At 53.9% G+C, this 23866-nt stretch overlaps 2 protein-coding genes across 3 annotated transcripts in view; one reads left to right on the plus strand and one right to left on the minus strand.

Annotated features, from left to right (window-relative positions):
- Positions 1-20098, plus strand: part of ANKRD52 (ankyrin repeat domain 52) — a 21090-nt gene extending 992 nt beyond the window's left edge. Inside the window, exons 3-29 of the mRNA XM_011926206.1 lie at positions 79-162; positions 629-707; positions 905-975; positions 2005-2205; positions 2724-2811; positions 2956-3098; positions 3399-3611; positions 3874-3952; positions 4260-4374; positions 4575-4657; positions 4764-4881; positions 5091-5159; positions 5344-5484; positions 5564-5644; positions 9127-9238; positions 9435-9506; positions 9776-9977; positions 10226-10313; positions 10390-10507; positions 12309-12528; positions 12714-12801; positions 12916-12999; positions 13109-13254; positions 13471-13553; positions 13770-13852; positions 14027-14118; positions 14511-20098. Coding sequence (XP_011781596.1) covers positions 79-162; positions 629-707; positions 905-975; positions 2005-2205; positions 2724-2811; positions 2956-3098; positions 3399-3611; positions 3874-3952; positions 4260-4374; positions 4575-4657; positions 4764-4881; positions 5091-5159; positions 5344-5484; positions 5564-5644; positions 9127-9238; positions 9435-9506; positions 9776-9977; positions 10226-10313; positions 10390-10507; positions 12309-12528; positions 12714-12801; positions 12916-12999; positions 13109-13254; positions 13471-13553; positions 13770-13852; positions 14027-14118; positions 14511-14761 — 3204 coding nt within the window. The 3' untranslated portion in view covers positions 14762-20098. The remainder of the gene's footprint in view (positions 1-78; positions 163-628; positions 708-904; positions 976-2004; positions 2206-2723; positions 2812-2955; positions 3099-3398; positions 3612-3873; positions 3953-4259; positions 4375-4574; positions 4658-4763; positions 4882-5090; positions 5160-5343; positions 5485-5563; positions 5645-9126; positions 9239-9434; positions 9507-9775; positions 9978-10225; positions 10314-10389; positions 10508-12308; positions 12529-12713; positions 12802-12915; positions 13000-13108; positions 13255-13470; positions 13554-13769; positions 13853-14026; positions 14119-14510) is intronic.
- Positions 20056-23866, minus strand: part of SLC39A5 (solute carrier family 39 (zinc transporter), member 5) — a 9660-nt gene continuing 5849 nt past the window's right edge. For both annotated transcript variants that reach the window (XM_011926118.1, XM_011926117.1), the window contains 8 exons: positions 23207-23369; positions 22866-23035; positions 22492-22632; positions 21413-21509; positions 21159-21323; positions 20894-20974; positions 20565-20755; positions 20056-20314 (listed from right to left, as the gene is read on the minus strand). In XM_011926118.1, the coding sequence (XP_011781508.1) occupies positions 20171-20314; positions 20565-20755; positions 20894-20974; positions 21159-21323; positions 21413-21509; positions 22492-22632; positions 22866-23035; positions 23207-23369 (1152 nt within the window). In that variant the 3' untranslated portion in view covers positions 20056-20170. The remainder of the gene's footprint in view (positions 20315-20564; positions 20756-20893; positions 20975-21158; positions 21324-21412; positions 21510-22491; positions 22633-22865; positions 23036-23206; positions 23370-23866) is intronic.

The raw sequence follows: 23866 nt of genomic DNA on the forward strand, positions 1-23866 counted from the left end.
GGTGCTCCCCCACCCCCACCCCCACACCGGTTCCGCTCCGGCTCCAGCCCGCTCTCAGATTGCCGGTTCTCCCTGCAGCCGCCCCTGGTCCAGGCCATCTTTAGCCGAGATGTGGAGGAAGTGCGTTCCCTACTCTCGCAGAAGGAGAACATCAATGTGCTGGTGAGTTGGGAGCAGGGAGGATGGCGAGACCGGAATCCTGGCTCCCGTGTTCTGGACCCCTCCCCACCGGTGGGGCGGCTCCGTGTCTCCTCTGCTCAGATGAGGCCGCAGTTCTTTCCATCCTGGAGTGAAAGCCTACTCTGCATTTGGGGATGGAGAGCAGGTCAGGCTTGCAGCCCAGATCACTTGGGCTGGGGATGCCCAGGAACGTTGTTCTCTTCTGAACCTCCGGAGTCTGCAGCGCCCCCACCCCTCCTGGAAAAAGGAGCCGGCTTCTCAGCCCATTGGCCCTGACTCCACCCTCCCTAGGTGCTTGCCTTTGACTCCCAGTACTGGGACTTAGGACCCTGCAGAAACTATGGGAAGAGGTTGTGGGGAAGGGCCTGGAGCTCTGAGGCTTGGGCTGGGGTCCTTGATAGCCCCCTCACCCCGCGCCCACAGTCCCTCCTCTTTTTTGCCTTCCCAGGACCAAGAGAGGCGAACTCCATTGCATGCTGCTGCCTACGTAGGCGATGTCCCCATCCTCCAGTTGCTACTGATGTCAGGTGAAAGTGGGGAGCTGGAGGGTGTGGCACATAGGGAGGGAAGGGAGGGGAGGAGTCTTTTTTGATATTCAAGGATTGCTCTCCCGGGCTTGGTCCAGGCAAGGCTCCAGCTCCATTCAGATTTCCTGGCCTGATTACTGGCTTCCTTCATACCCCCTCCCCACCTTCCATCAAAATAGGAAATTATATCCCCACAGGTGCTAATGTCAATGCTAAGGACACACTGTGGCTGACCCCTCTTCATCGTGCTGCTGCCTCCCGAAACGAGGTATGCGCCCCCACCTTCTTTTACCCTTTCAAAAAGGATGAGTTGCTTAAAGGTGGAAGTTAAGGGTCAAGGAGCCTCAGTCCTCAGTCCTACAAGCTGTTCTACCCCAGGTAGTGAGGAGATCAAATCTTGGCCCCTCCCTCCTACCCCTAGAACTGGCTGGTAAGGGGGCTGAGTGCTGCCAGCTGATGTGACTCAGGGAGAGCTTAACACTGGGCTGGCAGACTGCGGGGGCCCTGCTGCCAGGCCTGAGTGACTCATCCCTCCCTGGGGGGCCACCTTAAGTCTGATCCCCCTCTGGGCACTGAGATTTCTTTTCTTGTGATGGGGGATGGGTATAGTAATCTGTTGCATCCTTGGCCCTCAAGCAGCTTAAAAGTTGACAGCACAGGGGCCAAACATATTTCATCAGTTGGGTCCTTTGCCCTATTCCCATCAGCCCTGCAGACAGGGAAAGGGGGGCCTCTTCCTCAGTTCATCACTTCCCTGGCTCCAGCTACCAGGGGGAGGGGCTGAGGCCAGTGGGAATGAGGTAGGTGGTGGTTAGGAGGGGCATGTTAGCTCGGGTTTTGCAAAGGAACCGGTATCTGTTTGCTTACTGAGATACTGAAAATAATTTTGGTGCCTATGAGAAAGCTAAAGAGGGTGTTCAGGGCAAGGTGTAGCAAGAGCATTTGGTTTTCCTAGAAGTGGTGGGGGGTTGGGATGTGTGGATCTCCATGTGTAGATTTGTTTGGGAATGGATGTATGTGTGAATGAAGATTTTCATGGTCTAAGTTGGCGAGTCAGGTGGCTTGAAGAAGAGCAAAGGGTCCTTGTTTTACTCAGCAAGGTAAGGAAGAGCTCAAGTTCTAAGAAAATCCAGAAGATGGGAAGTAGGTATTGAGAGGCTAGGGATGTTGGAAGAATGAGAAGAGACTCTGTGCTGGGGAAAACAGGGCTATAGATGCTATGCTGACCTATTCCTTCCATTTCCTGTTGTTTTACCTCCCGCTCCCACTCTCTCTTTTGTCTCCTGCCCCTCAACAGAAGGTGCTGGGGCTGCTGCTGGCACATTCAGCAGATGTGAATGCCCGGGACAAGCTGTGGCAGACACCACTGCATGTGGCTGCTGCCAACCGGGCCACCAAGTGTGCTGAGGCTCTGGCACCCCTGTTGAGCAGCCTCAATGTGGCTGACAGGAGCGGGCGCAGTGCTCTGCACCATGCAGTGCATAGTGGGCATCTTGAGGTGAGGACTGTTCCCATCCAGGCCCAGCTGGGGCTTTCCCTTTTCTTACCTTCCTACTCACCTTTCCCTGCTTCTAGGCCTTCAAGCCTGAAGGAGAAGCAGCCCAGATGGTTATATAAACACTAAAACTCAAGCGCTAAATGAATGGTCAGACTAGATTAAAATTCTTAACTTGGACTTCAGGAGGTTGGTAAAACCTTGGATTTTGCGTAGAAAATATTTGCATACACGCCTTTCTGAAGAGAGTCCGTGTTTTTCAGCACATTTGCAAAGACAGGAGTTTAAGAACCACCAAATCACCTGAAGAGACTCCCTTGTTTCCCTCAAAGTTCCAAATCTCTCCAGTATCTCCTCCTTAGTGCCTGCTTCTGCTATTCCCTCAAGTCCTCCAGGTTGTTTTGCTCATGGAAAAAGGCATTAGGCTGCCTCAGCCTTTTCAGGAGATGAGGCCTCTGCTCTTAGGTAGGTTGAGGGCACGAATCTGGCTCTAAACAGGTGTCTTTCATATCCTGATACAGACGGTGAACCTGCTCCTCAACAAGGGAGCCAGCCTGAATGTCTGTGACAAAAAGGAGCGGCAGCCTCTACACTGGGCAGCTTTTCTAGGTGAGAGAGAATACACGGGAAAATCAGAAATTTGACATTTAGGATTCCTAGGGCAGGGATATGGGGTTGCAGCCTTTGAAGAGAGGAGTGCCGGGCCTTAGAGTTTACCTTCTACTTCCTTTAGAGTGTCTTCTCTTTTCTCAGGGCACTTGGAGGTCCTGAAACTGCTGGTGGCACGGGGAGCAGACCTCGGCTGCAAGGACCGCAAGGGCTATGGGCTGCTCCATACAGCTGCTGCCAGTGGCCAGATTGAAGTGGTGAAGTACCTGCTTCGGATGGGAGCGGAGGTCAGGGCTTTGAGCTCTGGGGTTGGGGACTATGAGCAGTGAGTAGGAGATTGTAGAGTCTGTTATGGAGATATGAGGTATTGGGTTGTTGGTGTAGTTTTGGGAGGTTGGAAGGGCGTGGTAGAGAGGGTCTGAATAATGCTTACCTTAGCCATAGTACCCTGAGTACCTTAGTACCTTGGGTCAGAAACCCCAGAGGAACTGAGGCAGTCATTGGATTTCTGGGATCTGTAGGCTACATGTGCTGGCTTCTACTTTGTTTAAACTGATACCGCCTTACTCTCACTGCTGAATATCCAGATCGATGAGCCCAACGCTTTTGGAAACACAGCTTTGCACATCGCCTGCTACCTGGGCCAGGATGCTGTGGCTATTGAGCTGGTGAATGCCGGAGCCAATGTCAACCAGCCGAATGACAAGGGCTTCACACCACTGCATGTGGCTGCAGTCTCCACCAATGGCGCTCTCTGCTTGGAGCTATTGGTTAATAATGGGGCTGACGTCAACTACCAGGTGCCTGAAGGGATAAGGCTTAGACTAGTGGGGAGCGAAACCTGGCTCTAGGGGTCCTGACTGTATCTGGATAACTCTCATGGAATTATCCACTTGCTTCCTGGGGTAATCAGACCTTGCCAGGGACTCAGGAGAGAGTGGGCTAAGAAGGTGCCATATGACCCTTTTGTCCTTAGAGATATGTCCTTGGAAGGGAGATAGGGCATTCTCTGTGCTTTGCACTGGAAAAAAACAAAAACAAAAACCCACCATGTTTCCACAGAGCAAAGAAGGGAAAAGTCCTCTGCACATGGCTGCAATCCATGGCCGTTTCACACGCTCCCAGATCCTCATCCAGAATGGTATGGACCTGGGAGACTTTGTGCTCTCATCCCTTCCTCCCCCAAGGAACTCATTTCTAGAATCTCCCTAACTTCCTTCTCCTACCCTCTTCCAGTAGGATAGGCCCTTGGAACTCTGACCAAGGGACCTGTGGAAATGGCCCTGCTCTGCCCTGCCCAGTCTCCTAAGGCCTAGAAACAGGATAAAACATGTAGAATCCTGGGCCTCACACCTGATGCATAGTAGGCACTCAAATCGTGGCTAGCTCGCGAGAGTGGTCTTAAGCCTGAGGTCCGCCTGAGCTTGTGTGTGTGTATCTCCTCACAGGCAGTGAGATTGATTGTGCCGACAAATTTGGGAACACGCCACTGCATGTGGCTGCTCGCTATGGACACGAGCTGCTCATCAGCACCCTCATGACCAATGGCGCAGATACCGCCCGGTGAGTCAGGGCCCTGACTCCACTTCTGGGCTGCCCAGATCTGCATAGACTGCTCACATCAACCATGGAGTCACAGAGAAGCTTGCCAAAGGGCACCTTGGAGAACCTCCTTCCCTGACTCCGGGTGGTGGTGGGTCAAAGAAGAGGTCTTACTTGGTCCCTCCTTGACCCAAGGACTGAGTTCCTCAACTTGTCTCTAGGCGTGGCATCCATGACATGTTCCCCCTGCACTTAGCTGTTCTCTTTGGATTCTCTGACTGTTGTCGTAAGCTTCTTTCCTCAGGTACGTGCTGATGGGCTGGGGATTGGCAGGTGTAGAGGGGAGCAAAGACCTTTCCCTCCCTGCTGAACACTCTCAGATGTGACCTGTGGCTGTTCTGTGCCTCCAGGTCAGTTGTACAGCATTGTGTCTTCACTCAGCAATGAGCATGTGCTTTCAGCTGGGTTTGACATCAATACACCTGACAACCTTGGCCGTACCTGTCTTCATGCTGCTGCTTCCGGAGGGTGAGTTCTCTTTCTTTCTCCCATCCTTTGAGCAGGGAGCTGGGCAAAGGTCTGGGCCTGTCATTCTTGCCTGCCCAGATCTATTCCCCCTCTCACAATGAGAGCAGTCACAGCAGAAAGGGCTTGCTAGTTCTATCCCTCCTTAGCCCCACCCTGGGCCTGTGGCTTCCCTTTGAGGCTATAACTCTCTTAACACATCTTTCTTTTAGGAATGTTGAATGTCTTAATTTGCTGTTGAGCAGTGGAGCTGACTTAAGGAGGAGGGACAAATTTGGCAGGTATGCTGATATGTAGGGGTAAACATAGGGAATGTCTGATTAGAGAAACATGGTAGAGGGAGGAAGGGTTGAGATTGGAGAGTTAAATAAGGAGAATGTTATGAAGCAGCATTTGACTGCACATCTGATTGCATTCGGATCTGTCTCTGATTCTCTTCCCCACCCTCCTTCACTTCTTCCTCAGGACACCACTGCACTATGCAGCTGCTAACGGTAGCTACCAGTGTGCAGTAACATTGGTAACTGCTGGGGCAGGTGTCAACGAGGCCGACTGTAAAGGCTGCTCTCCCCTCCACTATGCTGCCGCTTCCGACACTTACAGGAGGTGAGGCTACCAGTCTGGTCCTTCTCAGTCCCATTCACCTCCCTAAGCCTGGCCCTAACTTTCTCTCTCTCCTCCCCAGAGCGGAACCCCACACACCTTCCAGCCATGATGCCGAAGAAGACGAGCCACTGAAGGAGTCCCGCAGGAAGGAGGCCTTCTTGTGAGTAGCAGAGAGGGCCCCTGTGATGTGCTTTCCCACCCATGCAAGCTCTGGCCCTGCTGTCCTCCTATCTACTCTGAACCTCCACCCTACACTGCTGCTGTACTGCTGGTCAGCCAGCAGTGTGTCTTGAGCTCTCTGGGTTTAGTCCATAGTGGGCAAAGACAAAAAGTATGAGATTAAAGCTCAGGAGCTTCAGGGAAAAAAAACCCAGAAGTATGAGAAACAGTTCCTTCCCTAAAGGAATGAAATGGATGTTTTTTTTTTTGGAGACAGAGTCTCACTCTGTTGCCCATGCTGGAATGCAGTGGCATGATCTTGGCTCACCGTGCCCAGCCAGTCTTCTTGAGAGGATTAGAAAAGCTAAATGTACAAAATAATTTGTTTATTCCACAAGCATTAACTGAATATATAGTTACTAGTTTCCAAGTACTATGCTAGATACTAAGGATAAAAGATGAGGCTGAGTGTGGTGGCTCAAGCCTGTAATCCTAGCACTTTGGGAAGCTGAGGTAGGCCGATAGTCTGAAGTTAGGAGTTCAAGACCAGCCTGACCAGCATGGTGAAATCCCGTCTCTACTAAAAATACAAAAATTAACCAGGTATGGTGGCGTACGTCTATAATCCCAGCTACTCAGGAGGCTGAGGCAGGAGAGTTGCTTAAACCAGGGAGGTGGAGGTTGTGAGCCGAGATCACGCCACTGCATTCTAGCCTGGGCAACCAAAGAAGACTCTGTCTCAAAAAAATTAAAATTAAAAATAGGCTAGATGCGGTGGCTCACACCTGTAATCCCAGCACTTTGGGAGGCCATTTGCAGCACTTTGCCTTGGGGTAACCCCAGGCAGATCATCTGAGGTCAGGAGTTTGAGACCAGCCTGGCCAATGTAGTGAAACCCCCATCTCTACTAAAAATACAAAAATTAGCCGATCATGGTGGCAGGCACCTGTAATCCCAGCTACTCAGGTGGCTGAGGCAGGGGAATCACTTGAACCAGGGAGGTGCAGGTTGCAGTGAGTCAAGATCACGCCAGTCCACTCAACCTGGGCGACAGAGTGAGACTCTGTCTCCGAAAAAATAAATAAATAAATAAAAATTTAAAAAGGAAGAATTGTCCCAAATTTCTGTCTTTTGAAAGCTAGTAATCTATTGGGAAAGATAAACAAAAGGACACTTGTGCATACTAATGTAAGATGATTTAATGACAGGGGAAACTAGGTTTAGGGGTATGTGAGAACTGCCTGTACTATCTTCACAATTTTTCTTTTTCTTTCTTTTTTTTAAATTAATTTATTTTGTAGGACAGGAATCTCACTATGTTGCCCACACTGGTCTCGAACTCCTGGGCTCAAGCAATCCTCTTGCCTCAGACTCCCAAAGTGCTGGGATTACAGATGTGAGCCACCACACCCAGCCCACAATTTTTCTATAAATCTGATAATCTAAAACAAAAAGTTTATTTTTTGCTGGGCACGGTGGCACATGCATGTATTCCCAGCTACGCAGGAGGCAGGTGCAGGTAAGGCAAGAGGATCGTGCAAACCCAGGAGTTTGAGGCTATAGTGCAGTATGATCATGCCTATGAATAGCCACTGCACCCCAGCCTGGGCAGCATAGTGAGACCCCATCTCTAAAAAAAAAAAAAAAACCCACAAAAATCAGCTAGGCACAGTGACTCATGCCTGTAATCCCAGCACTGAGGTAGGAGGATTGCTCGAGCCCAGGAGTATGAGACCAGCCTGGCTAACACATAATGAGAACCCATCTCTATTTTATTAAATTTAATTAATTTATTTATTTATTTATTTATTTGAGATGGAGTCTTGCTCTGTCACCCAGGCTGGAGTGCAGTTGCGCAATCTCGGCTCACTGCAACCTCTGCATTCCGGGTTCAAGTGATTCTCCTGCCTCTGCTTCCCGAGTAGCTGAGATTACAGGTGCCTACCAGCATGCCCAGCTAATTTTTTTTTTTTTGAAGACCAAGTCTCACTCTGTTGCCCAGGCTGGAGTGCAGTGGCATGACCTCGGCTCACTGCAGCCTCCACCTCCTGGGTTCAAGCAATTCTGCCTTAGCCTCCTGAGTAGCTGGGACTACAGGTGCACGCTGCCACGCCTGGCTAATTTTTTGTATTTTAGTACAGATGAGGTTTTCACCGTGTTGCCCAGGCTGGTCTCGAACTCCTGAGCTCAGGCGATCCACCTGCCTTGGCCTCCCAAAGTGCTAGGATTGCAGGCATGAGCCACCACGCCCAGCCTAATTTTTGTATTTTTAGTAGAGAGAGGGTTTCACCATGTTGGCCAGGTTGGCCATAAACTCCTGACCGCAGGTGATCTGCCCACCTCAGCCTCCCAAAGTGATGGGACTACAGGCGTGAGCCACTGAGCCAGGCCCCTGTCTCTATTTAAAATAAATAAATTAAATAATTTTTTAAAAGATTTATTTATATTTTGTTTTGTTTTGTTTCTTTTTGTTTTGTTTTGTTTGAGACGGAGTCTCGTTCTGTCGCTCAGGCTGGAGTACAGTGGCACGATCTTGGCTCACCATAAGCTCTACCTCCCGGGTTCACGCCATTCTCCTGCCTCAGCCTCCCAAGTAGCTGGGACCACAGAGGCACACCACCACGCCAGGCTAATTTTTTGTATTTTTAGTAGAGACGAGATTTCACCGTGTTAGCCAGGATGGTCTCGATCTCCTGACCTCGTGATCCACCCATCTTGGCCTCCCAAAGTGCTGGAATTACAGGCGTGAGCCACCCTGCCTGGCCTAGGATTTATTTTATTAAAAAGGACACTAAAATCCAAGAGGCTCAGCTGTTACCTGCAGCAAGTTACTTCTCTATGCCTCAGTTTCATCACCCACGGTAGGGATAAAAATAGTATCTACTTCATAGGATCTTTATGAGGATTAAATTATTTAACATACATGAAGTACTTAGAACTGTGCTTGACAGTAAGTGCTAAATACTTTATTATTATTACTACTACTATAACTACTACTAAGGTATGAGAAGGCTGCCAAGGGAGCACAGAGGAAGAGGTACCTTTCCCAGGGAAGGTTAGGAAAGGCCTCACAGAGAAGAGAAGCTAGGACTGAGTTTGAGATGAACAGGACTTTTTCGGCTGGGCTGGGAGGAGAAAGCATCCTAGGGCAGGGGTCGGTGTGCCTGGAGGTGGGGAAAGCATGTCAGTCAGCAGAAGGTTGATAACTGAACATCATGCTCTAGGTTCTCTAGGAGAACGTTCAGAGGATAAAGGAGGGCATTGAAGCCAGAGGGGTTCAGGGCAGACCTTGAGAAGGTAAAGTAGGTCTGGAGCTAGGATTGAAGAATGGATAGGATTTAGAGAACCTACCTAGAGCTAAGGACAGGTGGCGGTCAGGTAGGCCTGAAGGGGTTCCCTTGGTCCTGTCCTCTGGCCCTCCCAGGTCTGTGCCCTCCTGGGCTGGGCCTGTCCCTGCCTCATAGTCTACCCTTGGCTCCCCAGCTGTCTGGAGTTCTTACTGGATAACGGTGCAGACCCCTCCCTGCGGGACAGGCAGGGCTACACAGCTGTGCACTATGCAGCCGCCTATGGCAACAGACAGAACCTCGAACTGGTATGTGTTGGGGCCTGGCCTGCAGGAGGGGAGGCAGGGGCAGGGGCACAGGGTTTGTGGATTCCGAAACTAAGGGTGGTTCAATCAAATGTGGTCTTTAGATCCAGAGGCTTAGTGGGGATTACTGCGAGTCGGGGACTGGGGTACTATCTTAGGAGTTCCAGAGTCTCAGCACCTACTTTCCTGTCCATTGCAGCTCTTAGAAATGTCCTTTAACTGCCTGGAGGATGTGGAGAGCACCATTCCAGTCAGCCCTTTGCACTTAGCTGTGAGTCCCACATCTTTTTCTTCTGCTTTCCTTGTCCTACCTGTTCCCAGGCCCTAACAAAGGTGCCAGCACTTGTGAAGTTATCCTTGCTTCTGCCTTTTTGTGGGAGAGGGGATAAACGCAAGGCAGGGTAGGAAGCCTTGAGGGGCCCAAGGAGCTTGTCGAGGACTAAGACCTTGAGCTTCCCATGGACCCCAAGAGCAGAGAAGGGAAAGGGAGGAGCAGGGAAGGTCCCAAGCTGTGTGCACTGGTTGCCCGCACCCCTCCAGGCCTACAACGGTCACTGTGAAGCCTTGAAGACCCTGGCGGAGACGCTGGTGAATCTGGACGTAAGGGACCACAAGGGCCGGACCGCACTCTTCCTGGCCACGGAGCGCGGCTCTACTGAGTGTGTGGAGGTGCTTACAGCCCACGGCGCCTCTGCCCTCATCAAGGAGCGCAAGCGCAAGTGGACGCCCCTGCACGCTGCTGGTTAGTGCCCACTTTAGGCTGCTGCCCTACCCTTGCCATGCCAGATCCCTCCTGGATGGGAATGGGGCTGGAAAGTGGAGTAGGGTGAGGAGAATGGAGACTTCAAGCCCTGATTCATAGCTTCCTGTCCTCAGAGATTTCTCTCTGGCCCAGGTCTTCCTGTAACATTGACCCCAAGTCCTTTAGGCTTGACCTTGCCTCCCTTCTTCCTCTTGGCCCTGCCCTGACGCGGGGTCCCTTTCCCCTAGCTGCCTCTGGCCACACTGACTCCCTGCACTTGCTGATCGACAGTGGGGAACGAGCTGACATCACAGATGTCATGGATGCCTATGGACAGTGAGTGTGGGCCAGGGTGGGGTGCAGGTTTTCCCGTCCTTGTGGGATCCTCACTCCTCTTCCTGCCCCTCTGTAGGACCCCACTGATGCTGGCCATCATGAATGGCCATGTGGACTGTGTACATCTGCTGCTAGAGAAAGGATCCACAGCTGATGCTGCTGACCTCCGGGGCCGCACCGCCCTCCACCGCGGGGTGAGTGAGCTTCTGGGGGGATTGTTTGCATGTGGGCCTCAGTGTGGGAGCACGGGACTCACCAGCAGTAGGGAATCCAATTATCTAGGAGGCGAGCCAGGATTTTGTGCCCAGTCTCTTTTTTTGAAGACAGGGTCTCACTCCCATTGCCGTGACACTATCACTCACTGCAGCCTTGACTTCCTGGGTTCAGGTGATCCTCCCACCTCAGCCTCCTGAGTAGCTGAAACTATAGGCACATGCCACCATGCCCAGCTAATTTTTGTATTTTTTGTAGAGATGGGGATCTTACCATCTTGCCCAAACTGGTCTTGAACTCCTGGGCTCAAGTGATCCCCCAACCTTGGCCTCCCAAAGTGCTAGGATTATAGGCGCGAGCCACCAGGCCCATGCTGTGGCCAGGATCTTATTGAGCCTTGTGCTTGCTCCAGGATGAGTCCCTGACATCCCCAGCTGTTTTCCCTGATATCTCTGCTTTGTTTTATTATTATTATTATTACTATTATTTTTGAGACGGAGTCTCGCTCTGTTGCCCAGGCTACAGTTCAGTGGCGTGATCTCGGCACACTGCAACCTCTGTCTCCCGGGTTCAAGCGATTCTCCTGCCTCAACCTCCTGAGTAGCTGGGATTACACGCCCGGCTAATTTTTTTATTTTTAGTAGAGACCGAGTTTCACTGTGTTAGCCAGGATGGTCTCAATCTCCTGAGGATGAGATCCACCTGCCTTGGCCTCCCAAAGGGTTGGGATTACAGGCGTGAGCCATTGTGCCTGGCCGATATTTGTGCTTTGCAATCACGTACAACTGAGTGCTCACCACCCGCTCTACTTGGGATACCCTGCTGGCCCCATCCCATCGCATAATGTCACCACCACATAGATCCTCTTCCGCGACCACCTGTCCTCAGCTGCCTCCTCCTCCCACAAGATTTTTTGATCCCTTAGTCTCCTTCTTCTCTCCGTTTAGTCTTTCACTCCAGAGCTCCAGTATTAACTCTTAGTATCCTGATTGTCTATTGGCATAGAGAGAGTCAAGGAGGGAGATGTGGGTCCTTAACACTTAGAATCATTGTTGTAAAGGGCCAGGCATGGAGACTCACGTCTGTAGTCCCAGCACTTTGGAAGGCCAAGGCGGGTGGATCAGCTGAGGTCAGGAGTTCGAGACCAGCCTGGCCAACATGGTGAAACTTTGTCTCTACTAAAAATACAAAAATTAATTGGGCGTGGTGGTGCATGTCTATAATCCCAGCTACTCAGGAGGCTGAGACAGACTTGCTGGAACCTGGGAGGCAGAGGTTGCAGTGAGCCAAGATCACACCATTGCACTCCAGCCTGGGTGACAGAGTGAGACTCTCTCTCAAAAAAAGAATCATTGTTGTAAAGACAAGGATTGAGGCCAGGCAGGCGCAGTGGCTCATGCCTGTAATCCCAGCACTTTGGGAGGCTGAGGCAGGCGGATCACGACGTCAGGAGATCGAGACCATCCTGGCTAACATGGTGAAACCCCATCTCTAGTAAAAATACAAAAAAATTAGCTGGGCATGGTGGCACCTGCCTGTAATCCCAGCTACTTGGGAGGCTGAGGCAGGAGAATCGCTTGAACCTGGGAGGCAGAGGTTGCAGTGAGCCGAGATTGTGCCACTGCACTCCAGCCTGGGTGACAGAGCAAGACTCTGTCTCCAAAAAAAAAGACAAGGATTGAAGCCCTGGAAGTGGTTCTTACTTCTGAGCCAGACTCAAGCAACAGGCCAGCAGAAAAGAAGGAGCTTTTCATCCCCTTCACACCCCCATGTTACTCACAGGCAGTGACTGGCTGTGAGGACTGCCTGGCTGCCCTGCTGGACCACGACGCATTTGTGCTGTGCCGAGACTTTAAGGGCCGCACACCTATTCACCTGGCCTCAGCCTGTGGCCACACTGCAGTACTGCGGACCCTGCTGCAGGCTGCCCTTTCCACAGACCCCCTGGATGCTGGGGTGGATTACAGCGGATACTCGCCCATGCACTGGGCCTCCTACACCGGTACTAGACTGGGGCCTCCACAGGCACAGGAGTATGTGTTGGAGTGTGTGTAGAGGAGGACGGGTGGGTTGTGGGAGGGACCTGGGTTGATCTGAATCTGGAAGTGGACTGGAGTGTCAAGACACAGGACAGACAGAGAACCTTGTTGTTTTTCTCCATCACAACTCTTCCTTACTCATGCCCAGGACATGAAGATTGTCTGGAGTTGTTACTTGAACACAGCCCGTTTTCATACCTGGAAGGAAACCCCTTCACTCCTTTGCACTGTGCAGTGTAAGTCCCTTCTGCTGTGTCAACCCTTCTTGCGAGGGCCCATGACCTGAGCTTAGGACAGGTAGCCTACTTCCCTTGTCCTTCCTGATGACCCCTCCCTCCCTCTTCCTCTAGGATTAATAACCAGGACAGCACCACAGAGATGCTGCTGGGAGCTCTGGGTGCCAAGATTGTGAACAGCCGAGATGCCAAAGGACGGTGAGTGATGGAAGACTTGGGGAGAAGTCCAGTTGCCTCTGGCTTCCTCTTTCTGCTTGTGCAGTATACTCTTCCCTATTTTAATCTACCCTGATCCCCCCCCTTACAGGACCCCCCTTCACGCCGCTGCCTTCGCGGACAATGTCTCTGGGCTCCGGATGCTGCTGCAGCACCAAGCCGAGGTGAACGCCACTGACCATACCGGCCGCACTGCGCTCATGACGGCGGCTGAGAACGGGCAGACCGCTGCTGTGGGTGTGTAGGGGCCACTTGTGGAAGGGAGGAGCTCCCCTGGGGCATTTGCAGGATGGGTCCGCCCTGCCTGTGGAGGCTGGCTGGGGCTGGGGTTCAGAAATCAGGAGGGTTGTCTTTGGATGTCTCGCCATCTGCAGACTGGATGCAAAGTGGAGAGCCGGGATGGCTGCTGCTCTGGAGGGAGGGTTCAGTCCCTCTGTCACATTTCTCTCGTAGAATTTCTGCTGTATCGAGGGAAGGCAGACCTTACTGTGTTGGATGAGAACAAGAACACAGCCCTCCACTTGGCTTGTAGCAAGGTACTTACCTGAAGTGATTGGGGGACTGCATAAGGGGCAGAGCTTGATGAAGAGAGGTAGCTCTCGGTTGTAGAGGGGACTAGGGCAGAAGTGAGGATTGTCCAGCGCATCCCACTGGTGGGGCAGCTGTTTGTCCTCCTGTTACTCTCCCAACTCCTGCCTTACACCCTGCCACACTTCTGCTTCACAAGTCTCCACTCTGTTCCCCTCCCTCAGGGCCATGAGAAATGTGCCCTCATGATCCTGGCAGAAACCCAAGACCTTGGCCTTATCAATGCTACCAACAGTGCGCTGCAGATGTGAGTGCCTGGGGAAGGGGGCTTCTAGCTGGGGGAGGCCGGTGGGTGACGAAAGAGTGGCTGCTGTTCAGAGGCTCTCTGGAGCCCATAGTGTCTGTTCAGCACCCTTGCCACCCTGTCTGGAGGTGGAAGGGCAGCTTAGCATCAAGCTCTTTCTTTTTCCTTTTTTCCAAGGCCACTCCACATTGCTGCCCGGAATGGTCTAGCTTCTGTGGTACAGGCCCTGCTGAGTCGTGGAGCCACAGTGCTGGCTGTGGATGAAGAAGGTGGGTGGGGTCTGGAGCCCCCTGCCTCTCTTGGGTTTGGGGTCAGGGACATTCTTTAGGAGGTGACTTCTTAATCTTGCTTTACATGGGATTTTCTTCCCAAGGGAACTCTTCAGAGTAGGGAGCCCACACCAGTACTCTGGAGTTTCAGAGGGGAGCCTGCAGGGTCAGGAGGACTCCACACCCCGGGCTTTGATTCCCATGCCCACCCTTTAGCCCGCACTCAGAGAATCTGCCTGTCAGCCTTCCTGGGCCCTCGTCACCCTTGGATTCTGCCCCTACTGGGTACCTGCCTGCCTTGGCTCCCTCCACAGAGAAAAGACTTCAGGGCTTGGGGGAGGCTGGCTGGGATACAGGACTCTGTGCCTCAGTTCTCCCCCTTGGCCCTGCAGGTCACACCCCAGCACTGGCCTGCGCCCCCAACAAAGATGTGGCAGACTGCCTGGCCTTGATCCTTTCCACCATGAAGCCTTTCCCACCTAAGGACGCCGTCAGTCCTTTCAGCTTCAGCCTGCTCAAGAACTGCAGCATTGCAGCCGCCAAGACGGTGGGTGGCTGCGGCGCCCTGCCCCATGGGGCCTCCTGCCCCTATAGCCAGGAGCGGCCTGGCGCCATTGGGTTAGATGGCTGCTACTCCGAGTAGCCCCCTCCAGTGTCCCTCCCCCGCCGGTGGCTTGATATCTAATTCTATTTATTTAGAAAAAGTCTAAACATTTAGGGCACTTTAAAGGAGAACACGACTGGGTGGAGGGGGCGGAGGGGAAGGAAGCCCTGGGGAGCAGCTGCTCACCCCTTTGCCACACCATCTTGGCCTGGCAGGGGTCTGGGACTGACAGGGAGCACCCCAGGCCCTTGGTACCCCCAGGGCGACCCCTTCTGCCAAGTGTCCCAAAATAATTGCTAAATGCCTGGCTCCTCCATTCTTTGACTCCATCTCTTGGTTCCCTCTTTCTGCTGCCAGCTCCCCTGACTCTTCCCTGGGGACTTCTCTCTGTGTCCCTCTTCTCCCCTGCCCCTGCTGCCAGGCAGATCCCCTCTTCTTCCATACCCATCACTGCCTCCCTGCTCGGCCGGTCCCTCCATCCCCGCAGCAGTGAGAAGCCTTAATTTCTGGTACTGTGTGAGCACTCTGGGGGTGTCCCCCTCCCCCTTCAGGGGCAGCTAGAGGATGAGGGGGGAGGATATTTAGCACTGGGGCCTGGAGCTTTTTCCCCACTTCTGTACCCTATCACCCCTAAAGTTAAAATGCAAAACACTTGAAGCAGCAACTACTGTACCTGGGCCCCAATCCTGCACTCTCCCCTGGCTCCTCATATGCAAATCAAGGGCTGGTTCTGCCCCCACAGCCTGCCCCCTCCCCGTCCCTCCCAGTCCTAGCCTGGCCCCTAACCACGCACTTTAACCTTGCTTCTTTCTTTTATCTTCTTTTGGGAGGGCAGAGCCTGTGGCCATTCCTGCCCTGGCTCTCCTTTCCTTGAACTTTGAGGCTTGTCATGAATTTTTAAGTAAACGTTTTATGCTTTAGGGGAAGAAACAAATTAATTTCCTGCCCATTTCAAAACCACAGCCCTAGTATGTCCACTGTGTTTCAGGCATGTGTTTGCATGTATATGAAGGGAGGGACCATGTTCTTCCTCCTGTGCTCCCAAGCCCATAGTTTATCTGTGCTCCCAATCTGCCTCCACCTTCCGTTATGTCCAAGAGTATCCACTGCCCCAGTCACTCCTGATCTGAAGCCAAAGATGGTAGGAGGGGCAGGGCCGACAAGGGACCGTGGCTACTCGGGACCCAGGCTTCCTCTCCAGCGTGAGGAAGAAGCTCTGACCTAGAGAGAGATGAATAGGTGCTGGGGCTTGGACCCTGCCTTCCCAGCAGGGAGGAAAGATGGGATTGAGCTAGGGGCTGCATTGGTAAGATTTCTAAAAGTCGCACCCCAAAAGCCAAACTGGGCTGGAGTGAAGAGGGGGCAGTTTTCTCTCTAAATGTAGCATTGAATTTGGCCCTGGTCCCTTTAAGTGCTCTGTCCACCCATCTCCTAGTGCAGCCTCCTGGACAGTTGGACCCACTCCTGCAGCCCAGTGTTCCCTTCCTCACACTCAATACCTCAGCCAGGGGCCAAGACACAGAACTTGAATAGAGGTCATGCCCCCTCCGCCCCCACAGTGCATCCTCGCCCAGTTTGGCTGCCATCAGTATTGTCCCCTGAGAACTGGACAGGCTTCGTTTACACAGTACAGGGTCTACCCCTGAGGGGATCCTTCAGCCTCCCTCCCCTACCCAAGTTTGCTTTATTCACAGTCTTACCCATCTTTTAGTTGTATACCCTGAATGTCTTGCCATCCTTGTCAAGGGTGGGCTGAGGGGAGGGGGGCGTCCCAGGGACCCCCTCCCTCCCCAGTGGATACCCTTAACCATACCTCATGCTGGTTTCCAGAAGCCTGGGGTGTGTCCAAGTCCTTATCTTTCCATGGTCCCTTTTGATCCCCTGTCTCTGTGACTTGCTTCTCCCATCCCTCAGTTCCTAAATCATTTCAAGGCTTCCAAATGACCATTATTGATGAGAAGGATTGTGCAGCTTTTAGTTTTTATTTTTATTTTCAAAGCCAAAGGGCCTTGTGACGCCCCTCTTGCCCACCTCCCTCCACACCGTATCCTCCCCTATATGACAATCAATGTGACCTCTCTTAAGGGCTGCAGCCCCCATCCCCAACCCTGCTGGCTCTGCAAAGCTTGCCTTCCCTTCAATTCTCTCTCCTGAAATCTTCCCATTCCACCCCCTCCTTCTCATCTTGGTGCTGGGAATTAGGTGGTGGGGGGCAAGGGGAGTGAGGAGATGGGTCCTCCAGAGAGAACTTGCGGAGTGTGAGTCGTGTTCTCCTTTTGCGACGTTTGGCGATGGCGGGAAGCGTCTGAGTGTCTGTCAGGAGCCCCGTTGTCTTGCTAGATGAGATTTCTGGAGGCTGTCTGCTCCCTGCTGCCCTCAGCACACTGTCAGCGGTGCTGGGAGGTGGTGGGGAGTCCTCTATCCCTCCATACGTGGCTGTGAGGAAGCCTGGGGGACAAACAGCCTCCTCTCCTTATGCCAAAGGAAACCCCACGCCCCACCCTGGGCTCCCCAGCCCTAGTATTTTTTGAAGCATTTTGACCATTCTCATGGCCACTGCATATTTATTTTAATGTTAAGGTTTTTTTTAACCTCTTTGACTTAAACGGGTGTGGAGAAGTAAAACAGGCAGAATGCCCCCCAATCTTCATGGGAGAGGGTGGGGAGGGAACAGCGCCTTCCCTTTGCCCTCCCCCTTCCCCCTCTCCCCACCGCAGCTCTAAAGCACTTGCTTCAAGTAATAAGCACTTTTGTGAAAAGTCCTATTTTAAGCGAGGACCCTGGGAGCAGCCCCAGGTCCCAGCAAAGGAAACAGAGCGAGGGCGACATAGGAGACAGGGAAACAGACGTGTGAATCGGAGGGTGAGATGGAAAGAGCCAGTTTTTAGTTTCTGATTTTTGGGGAGCTATTTCTGATTGGGCGGTGGCTCTAGTAGGGTCATGTACTATATCCTTCAGAAAAATGAATGGCACAAACTGTGGGTCCCAGGAAGGACCAGCAGACCCGGGTCACTGCCACTGTCCACTGAGACTGACGGGCCACCTCCCCCGCCCCGTGGCCCCTGAGCCATAGGACTGCTGAAAACCACTGAATGTACAGCCCAGGTTGGGGTGGGGAGCAGCCCCTGGGGGAGGGGGCTTCTCCTTTTGTTTGGTGCTGTGGGGGGTGGGAGAGATGAGACTGAGGGACTGCCACCCCACGTGGACGTGTTTCTTGGGGTGGAGGGGCTGAGGAGGGCCTACCTCCCTCTCCAACCCCAGCCATGGCCCCTCTTCCTTCCTCACCCCTATCCGTTTTGACTGTAAGTCCAGCTCACCTTTGCCTTCAATATGTAACCAAAGGAAAACTCAATACTGTTTCCACCACTGTCTGCCCACCCGAGCACCTTCTTACTCCCTGGACCTAGAAGGGGAGAAGAGGCTGGGGGTGGGGTGGATGGGGCCAGAGTGAACGGTTCTACAGCTATACCCCCAAAACCTCCTCCAGGGTCTTGGAAGGGGTCCTGAGAGGTGGGATTGGGGCCAGGCTGGCAGGGCTGAGTTTGCACGCTGTGTATCTTATGCACGTGAGTGTTTTTGTCTGAATGACTCCAGTGACTGCTCCAGCGGGGAGGCCCCTTCCTCCTTCCCTCTCAGCTATTTCTCACCCACTTCCCATACCCAGTGTTCATCCCCTACCTCCCCTTCCCACCGCAAAGGAAAATAGCCTTACAGACCCTAGCCCAGAAACCCTACTCCTGGGGCAAACCAGTATGGGCCCCCATCCCGCCTAGTTTGAACCCTACCTTTTAAGAAGGAGGGATAAGGAACAAAGTAGCCCCTTCCCCTCTAATTGTGGTGGCTCCAGCCTTCTGCAGCCTTGACCCAGGTGGGGCAAGGGCGGAGGTGAGGAATCTTTGAGGACCAAGCCCAGTGGTCTGGGAAGTGGGAGGTAGAGAGGGAAGGGTCTGCCTTGGGGGCTCCCTCCTCCCAACCCAACCCCTAGAGAAGCGACCAAATCCCAGAGATGGGGTGAAGCTGGGGTGGGGAGGGTCTGCTCTTTGAATTACTTGAAGGTACTGACTCCAAGGCTGCTGTTGCCCACTTAGGTGTGAGGGGGACACTGTCACTGCATTTGGGAGGGCAGAGGGTGGTGGGTGACCAGAGGATCCACCTTGGCCCTCACCCACTCCTGCTAGGCCCTTTCCCTGGGGAATCTGGAAGCCTGACTTTGCCCCCAGGGAAGTTGGGGAGCGCCTTCCCTCCCTTCTCCACCCCTCACTCTGGGCACCCTCTCCAATTGCACTAAAGTAGCTGTTGTGCCAGTCTGCCCCCCCACAGTGGGGGAGGTCTCTGCTTCCAGTCTTCTTCCCCCGCTGCCTCCGCTCCCACCCTGGACAATCTCCTTGTTTCCCTTGTGTTCCTGGGTAGCTCAGCTTTGTATGTGTGTTTGGGGGGTGGGGGTGGGTTCTGACTGGAGTGGGTTTGGCAGGGGTTTGGGAAGGGTTAGGGGAGGATGGAGGATGAAGTCTCCTACCCCCTTCCCCAGCTCCAGGCCACAGAAGCCTGGGAAGGGAGGGTGCCTACTCTCGCTGCTGTGTCTTGCAGATGTGCCAAAATGGGTGTGGGTGGGATGGGAGGGTGCCTGGCAGAGCAGCCCCTGGGGTGGCTCTCTCAAAGCAATATAGTTCCCCTGAGGGGGACAGCAAGACAGGGGAGAGGGTTGGGGTGGGGACCTGGGGGTTCCCCATGTACAGCTGTGTATATTCAGGGGTGTTCTCTGTCTGGTACCCGCTGTGGGCATCTATGTGTGTGTGAACCTCCCCTTCCCCAAGCCCTGCATGACCTGTGATGCTGCAGACACCACCATCCTGTGTGCAGGTGTGTGTTGGGGGGCACGGAGGGGCATGTTCCATGTCCTGTTGCACCCTCTACCCTGTGACCCATGTACTCGGTTGTAGGAAGTAAAGAGAACTGAGCACAATTCACTGGATTCTAGTGGAATCTTTCTCTAAGCAATTTTCCCATTCCTGCCTCTCCCTGCCCCGGAACCACCTGTGGTGCTAGTGTTGGGATCAGGGGCGTTTAATGCTGGTGGGCAGCAATAAGGGGCAGATGTGCCCAGATGCCTGCATCCCCAGGGTGCCGAGGGCAGCAGGAAAAAGTGGGGACCTCGGTGCATTTGCCCCACCCCTCCCCTACCTGGGCTAAAGCACAATGCTCTCCCCGCAGATTAATGACCCTGCGCCCTCCAGGCCCCTACTCACATCCTCCCCCAACCGGCTTCGGGTCCTCCCACCACACTCTGGTTTTCTATGCTGTTTTGGTGCAAGTACAACTGTCGTAGTCATGGCTTTGGGATGGGTTCTGTTTATTAAAATCCTGTTGCTCCTACTGGCCCTGTGTCCCGCCTCCATTCCTGTGGTTGGGGGGAAGGAAGGGCAACCTGACCCCTTTCCACTGGCCTCGTCAGCCCTCAGTGGTCACGGGCAGTAGCCGCTCCTCCAGCAGGGCTATGGCAAGCATGAGGCCGCCCCCCAGCAGCAGCCCCAGCCCCTGCAGGAGCACATGGGGCATAGGCATGGGCTCCGGAGGACGAAGCAGGGCTGGTAGCTGAAAGAAAAAGAGGATGTCAGGATTCTGGCCTTGCCCCTGACCTCTCAACACCAGAGGAAGGGTGTCAAAAAGCATCAGCAGCCCCCACCCAAACACCTCAGTCTCTTGTTTCTCAGACTTTTGCGGGCCTGTGGTCTGACGCCCTTCCAGGAGCTAATGGTAGAGGCGGAGGGACTGCTACCTCCTTCTCCTCCCCTCCCACCTCCCCACTGCCCTTGTTTTCTCTGCTCTACCCGACATCTCTCACCATGTCCACAAGGGCCACATAGAGGAAGACCCCAGCAGTGACCCCAAACACCCAGGGAGTGAGGGGGACAGGGCCCAGGCTGAGCCCCACCCCCAGGACTGCACCCCCCAGTCCCAGGGCTCCAGACACAAGGCTCAGCAGCAGCAGCCGCCGAAAGGACAGCCCTGACCGGAGCAGCATGGCAAAGTCACCTGTTGGAGACAGAGGACAAGATGGGAGGGAGTAAGCTGGGGTGCCCCTCATCCATGCCACCCGCCAGCCTCCAAGCTCTACCCCTTGGAGCTGTCTCCTTTCTGGAGCCCACCCCGCCCTGCTCCTGCCATTCCTACCCAGTTCATGGGGCAGCTCGTGGCAGAAGACCGCTAAGGTGGTACTGAGGCCACTGGAGAAGCCATCAGAGAAGGCAGCACCTGGGGCCAACAGGGTTGGAAGTTGTCAGTCCAGAAGAAATGTCTCCTCAGAAGCAGGCTCCTGTGTTCTGTGGTCCTCCCATCCTCTCCCCATTTTCTTCAGGGCCCTCTCCTAGCCCCAGCTGATAACTAGGAACCCTGGCCTCCCCTTGGACCTGCTTCCCTCCATTCCCACCCCTCACACCTATGGCCAGCCCATCAGTGAGGTTGTGTAGACCATCTCCCAGGAGGACCATCCACGTGATATCAGCGCCACCCTGGTGCCCATGACTGTGGCCTTGGTGCCCAGGAGGGGCTGGGGCTGGTGGGTGCTGGCTGTTCTGCTCCCTCTGGCCTTGAGCCCCTAGCTCTGTGGGAAGAACCACAGGACAGCGTTGGTGGCTGCAAGTAAGGACTGTGAGCTTGGAACCTACTCTTCAAATTTTCTCCTCTAGTCACCTGGAGCTGCCTGTAGGGGCTGAAGGGCCATCCCACTGCCATTCTCCGGGTCCAGGTTTCGTGTTTCGAGATCCCTTCGTTTTCGCCTGCAGCATCTCTGAAATAGGAGGGTATCCCTCCTAGTGGAGGAGGCAGCAGAGCCAGGGACTAAGGGAAAGCCAGGCCACAAGCTGGGAAAATGAACACCTGGTTCCACCTCTGGCACCTGGGATGTTCTTTGGCCTCTACCTTCTTCCCAGGTTGGCACCTCCCCTCTGTTTCTTGTTGACTTGAGCTCAGAAGAGGATGCCATTTGGCCAGAAGTCCTGGGTCTGTGCTTAAGGAGCCCCTGCCCACTCCCTGTTAGCCGATAGGTCCTGCACACCAGGCAAATATCGGAGATCCAGGAGCACACACTGCTCCTCTCTTGGCTTTTTGACCCAGTTCTTTTTTTTTTTTTTTTGAGACGGAGTCTCGCTCTGTCGCCCAGACTGGAGTGCAGTGGCCAGATCTCAGCTCACTGCAAGCTCCGCCTCCCGGGTTCCCGCCATTCTCCTGCCTCAGCCTCCCGAGTAGCTGGGTCTACAGGCGCCCACCACCTCGCCCAGCTAGTTTTTTGTATTTTTTAGTAGAGACGGGGTTTCACCGTGTTAGCCAGGATGGTCTCGATCTCCTGACCTTGTGATCCACCTGTCTCGGCCTCCCAAAGTGCTGGGATTACAGGCTTGAGCCACCGCGCCCGGCCTTTTTTTTTTTTTTGAGACAGAGTCTCACTCTGTCACCTGGGCTGAAGTGCAATGGTGCCATCTTGGCTCACTGCAACCTCCACCTCCCGAGTTCAAGCGATTCTCCTGCCTCAGCCTCCTGAGTAACTGGGATTACAGGCATGTGCCACCACGCCCAGCTAATTTTATGTTTTTAGTAGAGACGGGGTTTCACCGTGTTGGTCAGGCTGGTCTCGAACTCCTAACCTTGTGATCTGCCAGCCTCGGCCTCCCAAAGTGCTGGGATTACAGGTGTGAGCCACCGCGCCCGGCCTGGCCCAGTTCTTGACTGGGACTCTGGTTTCAGCAGAAGGAGGAGAAAAGGGTATCACTCACTGGCCTGAGCCCTCGGTGCCGCAAAAGCCCCAGTATATTCTCCAGCACAAAGAGCAGGAAGAGGCCTCCGAGCACTGACAGCCCCGGGCCCAGGTCCTCCTCTGGTAGTCCACCAGGTCCTGCGTGCCGCCCTTCTTGTGCCTGACAGAGAGAAGGTCAGGGCAGACCCTGGAAGCCCCTATACCCAACAACATCCCCTTGTGTGGGGGGTGGCAAGCCTTTGCTCATATGCTCTACTTGAAGGCAGCCGTGAGCTGAAGCCAGGATCCAGGAGTAGGATGTGGGAGCTGATGGAAAGGGGGAGGGGATGTCCTATGGCTGGGGACACCTTAGATCCATGGAGGCCAGGGGTTCAAAGAAGGGGCTTCACATACATGCGGTAGCAGGTGTAGCAGTGCATCCCCACAAAGAGTGCCCACGGCCAGGGCCCCCAGGAAGCCCAGCAAGGGCCGCAGTAGACGAGGTTCCAGGAGCCGCAGCAGCAGCAGGGATAGGGGAGAAGGGAGGCTGAGCAACAGGACTGCCAGGGCACTCTGAAGCAGGGCTGGGGAGAATCAGGGGCTGAAGTTAGGCCAGGGCAGGAGGAGAGTCCCACATTTAAGGTGGGGCAGAGAGAACACTACAAGGAGAGGCAGGACCCCAGTGAGCCTCCTTTCTTGGCATGGGCCCCACTTCCAGGATTCAGGGAGCCCCCCACCCACTCCTACTTGCTGACCAGATAGTAGATCCCCTGGGGGTGCAGGGGCCGGAGCTCCGATGCAGACGCGGCTGTCGATCTGATAAAGCAGGGCTGGGCACAGCAGAGCAAACTGACGAGGGGTCAGAGGAGCAGCGGGACTCAGGCCAAAATTGACCAGCAGCTGGGAGCCGTTCAGACACTAGGGGAGTTGAGGTTCATACGTTGGAGAATCACCAGGAACTATGACTCAGATCTTTAACACTTGGCCAGGTGCAGTGGCTCACACCTGTAATCCCAGCACTTGAGAGGCCCAGGCGGGTGGGTCACCTGAGGTCAGCAGTTCTAGACCAACCTGGCCAACATGGTGAAACCCTGTCTCTACTGAAAATACAAAAATTAGCTGGGGATGAGCCGGGTGCGGTGGCTCAGGCCTGTAATCCCAGCACTGTGGGAGCCTGAGGCAGGTGGATTGCCCGAGCTCAGGAGTTCGAGACCAGCCTGGGCAACGTGGTGAGACCCCATCTCTACTAAAGTACAAAAAATTAGCTGGGCATGGTGGCGTGTGCCTGTGATCCCAGCTACTCAGGAGGCTGAGACAGGAGAATCGCTTGAACCCAGGAGGCAGAGGTTGCAGTGAGCCGAGATCACGCCAGTGCACTCCGGCCTGGGTGACAGAGTGAGAATCCATCTCAAAAA

Source organism: Colobus angolensis, unplaced genomic scaffold, assembly GCF_000951035.1.
Source record: "Colobus angolensis palliatus isolate OR3802 unplaced genomic scaffold, Cang.pa_1.0 Scaffold67, whole genome shotgun sequence".
NCBI classification, from domain to species: Eukaryota; Metazoa; Chordata; class Mammalia; order Primates; family Cercopithecidae; genus Colobus; species Colobus angolensis.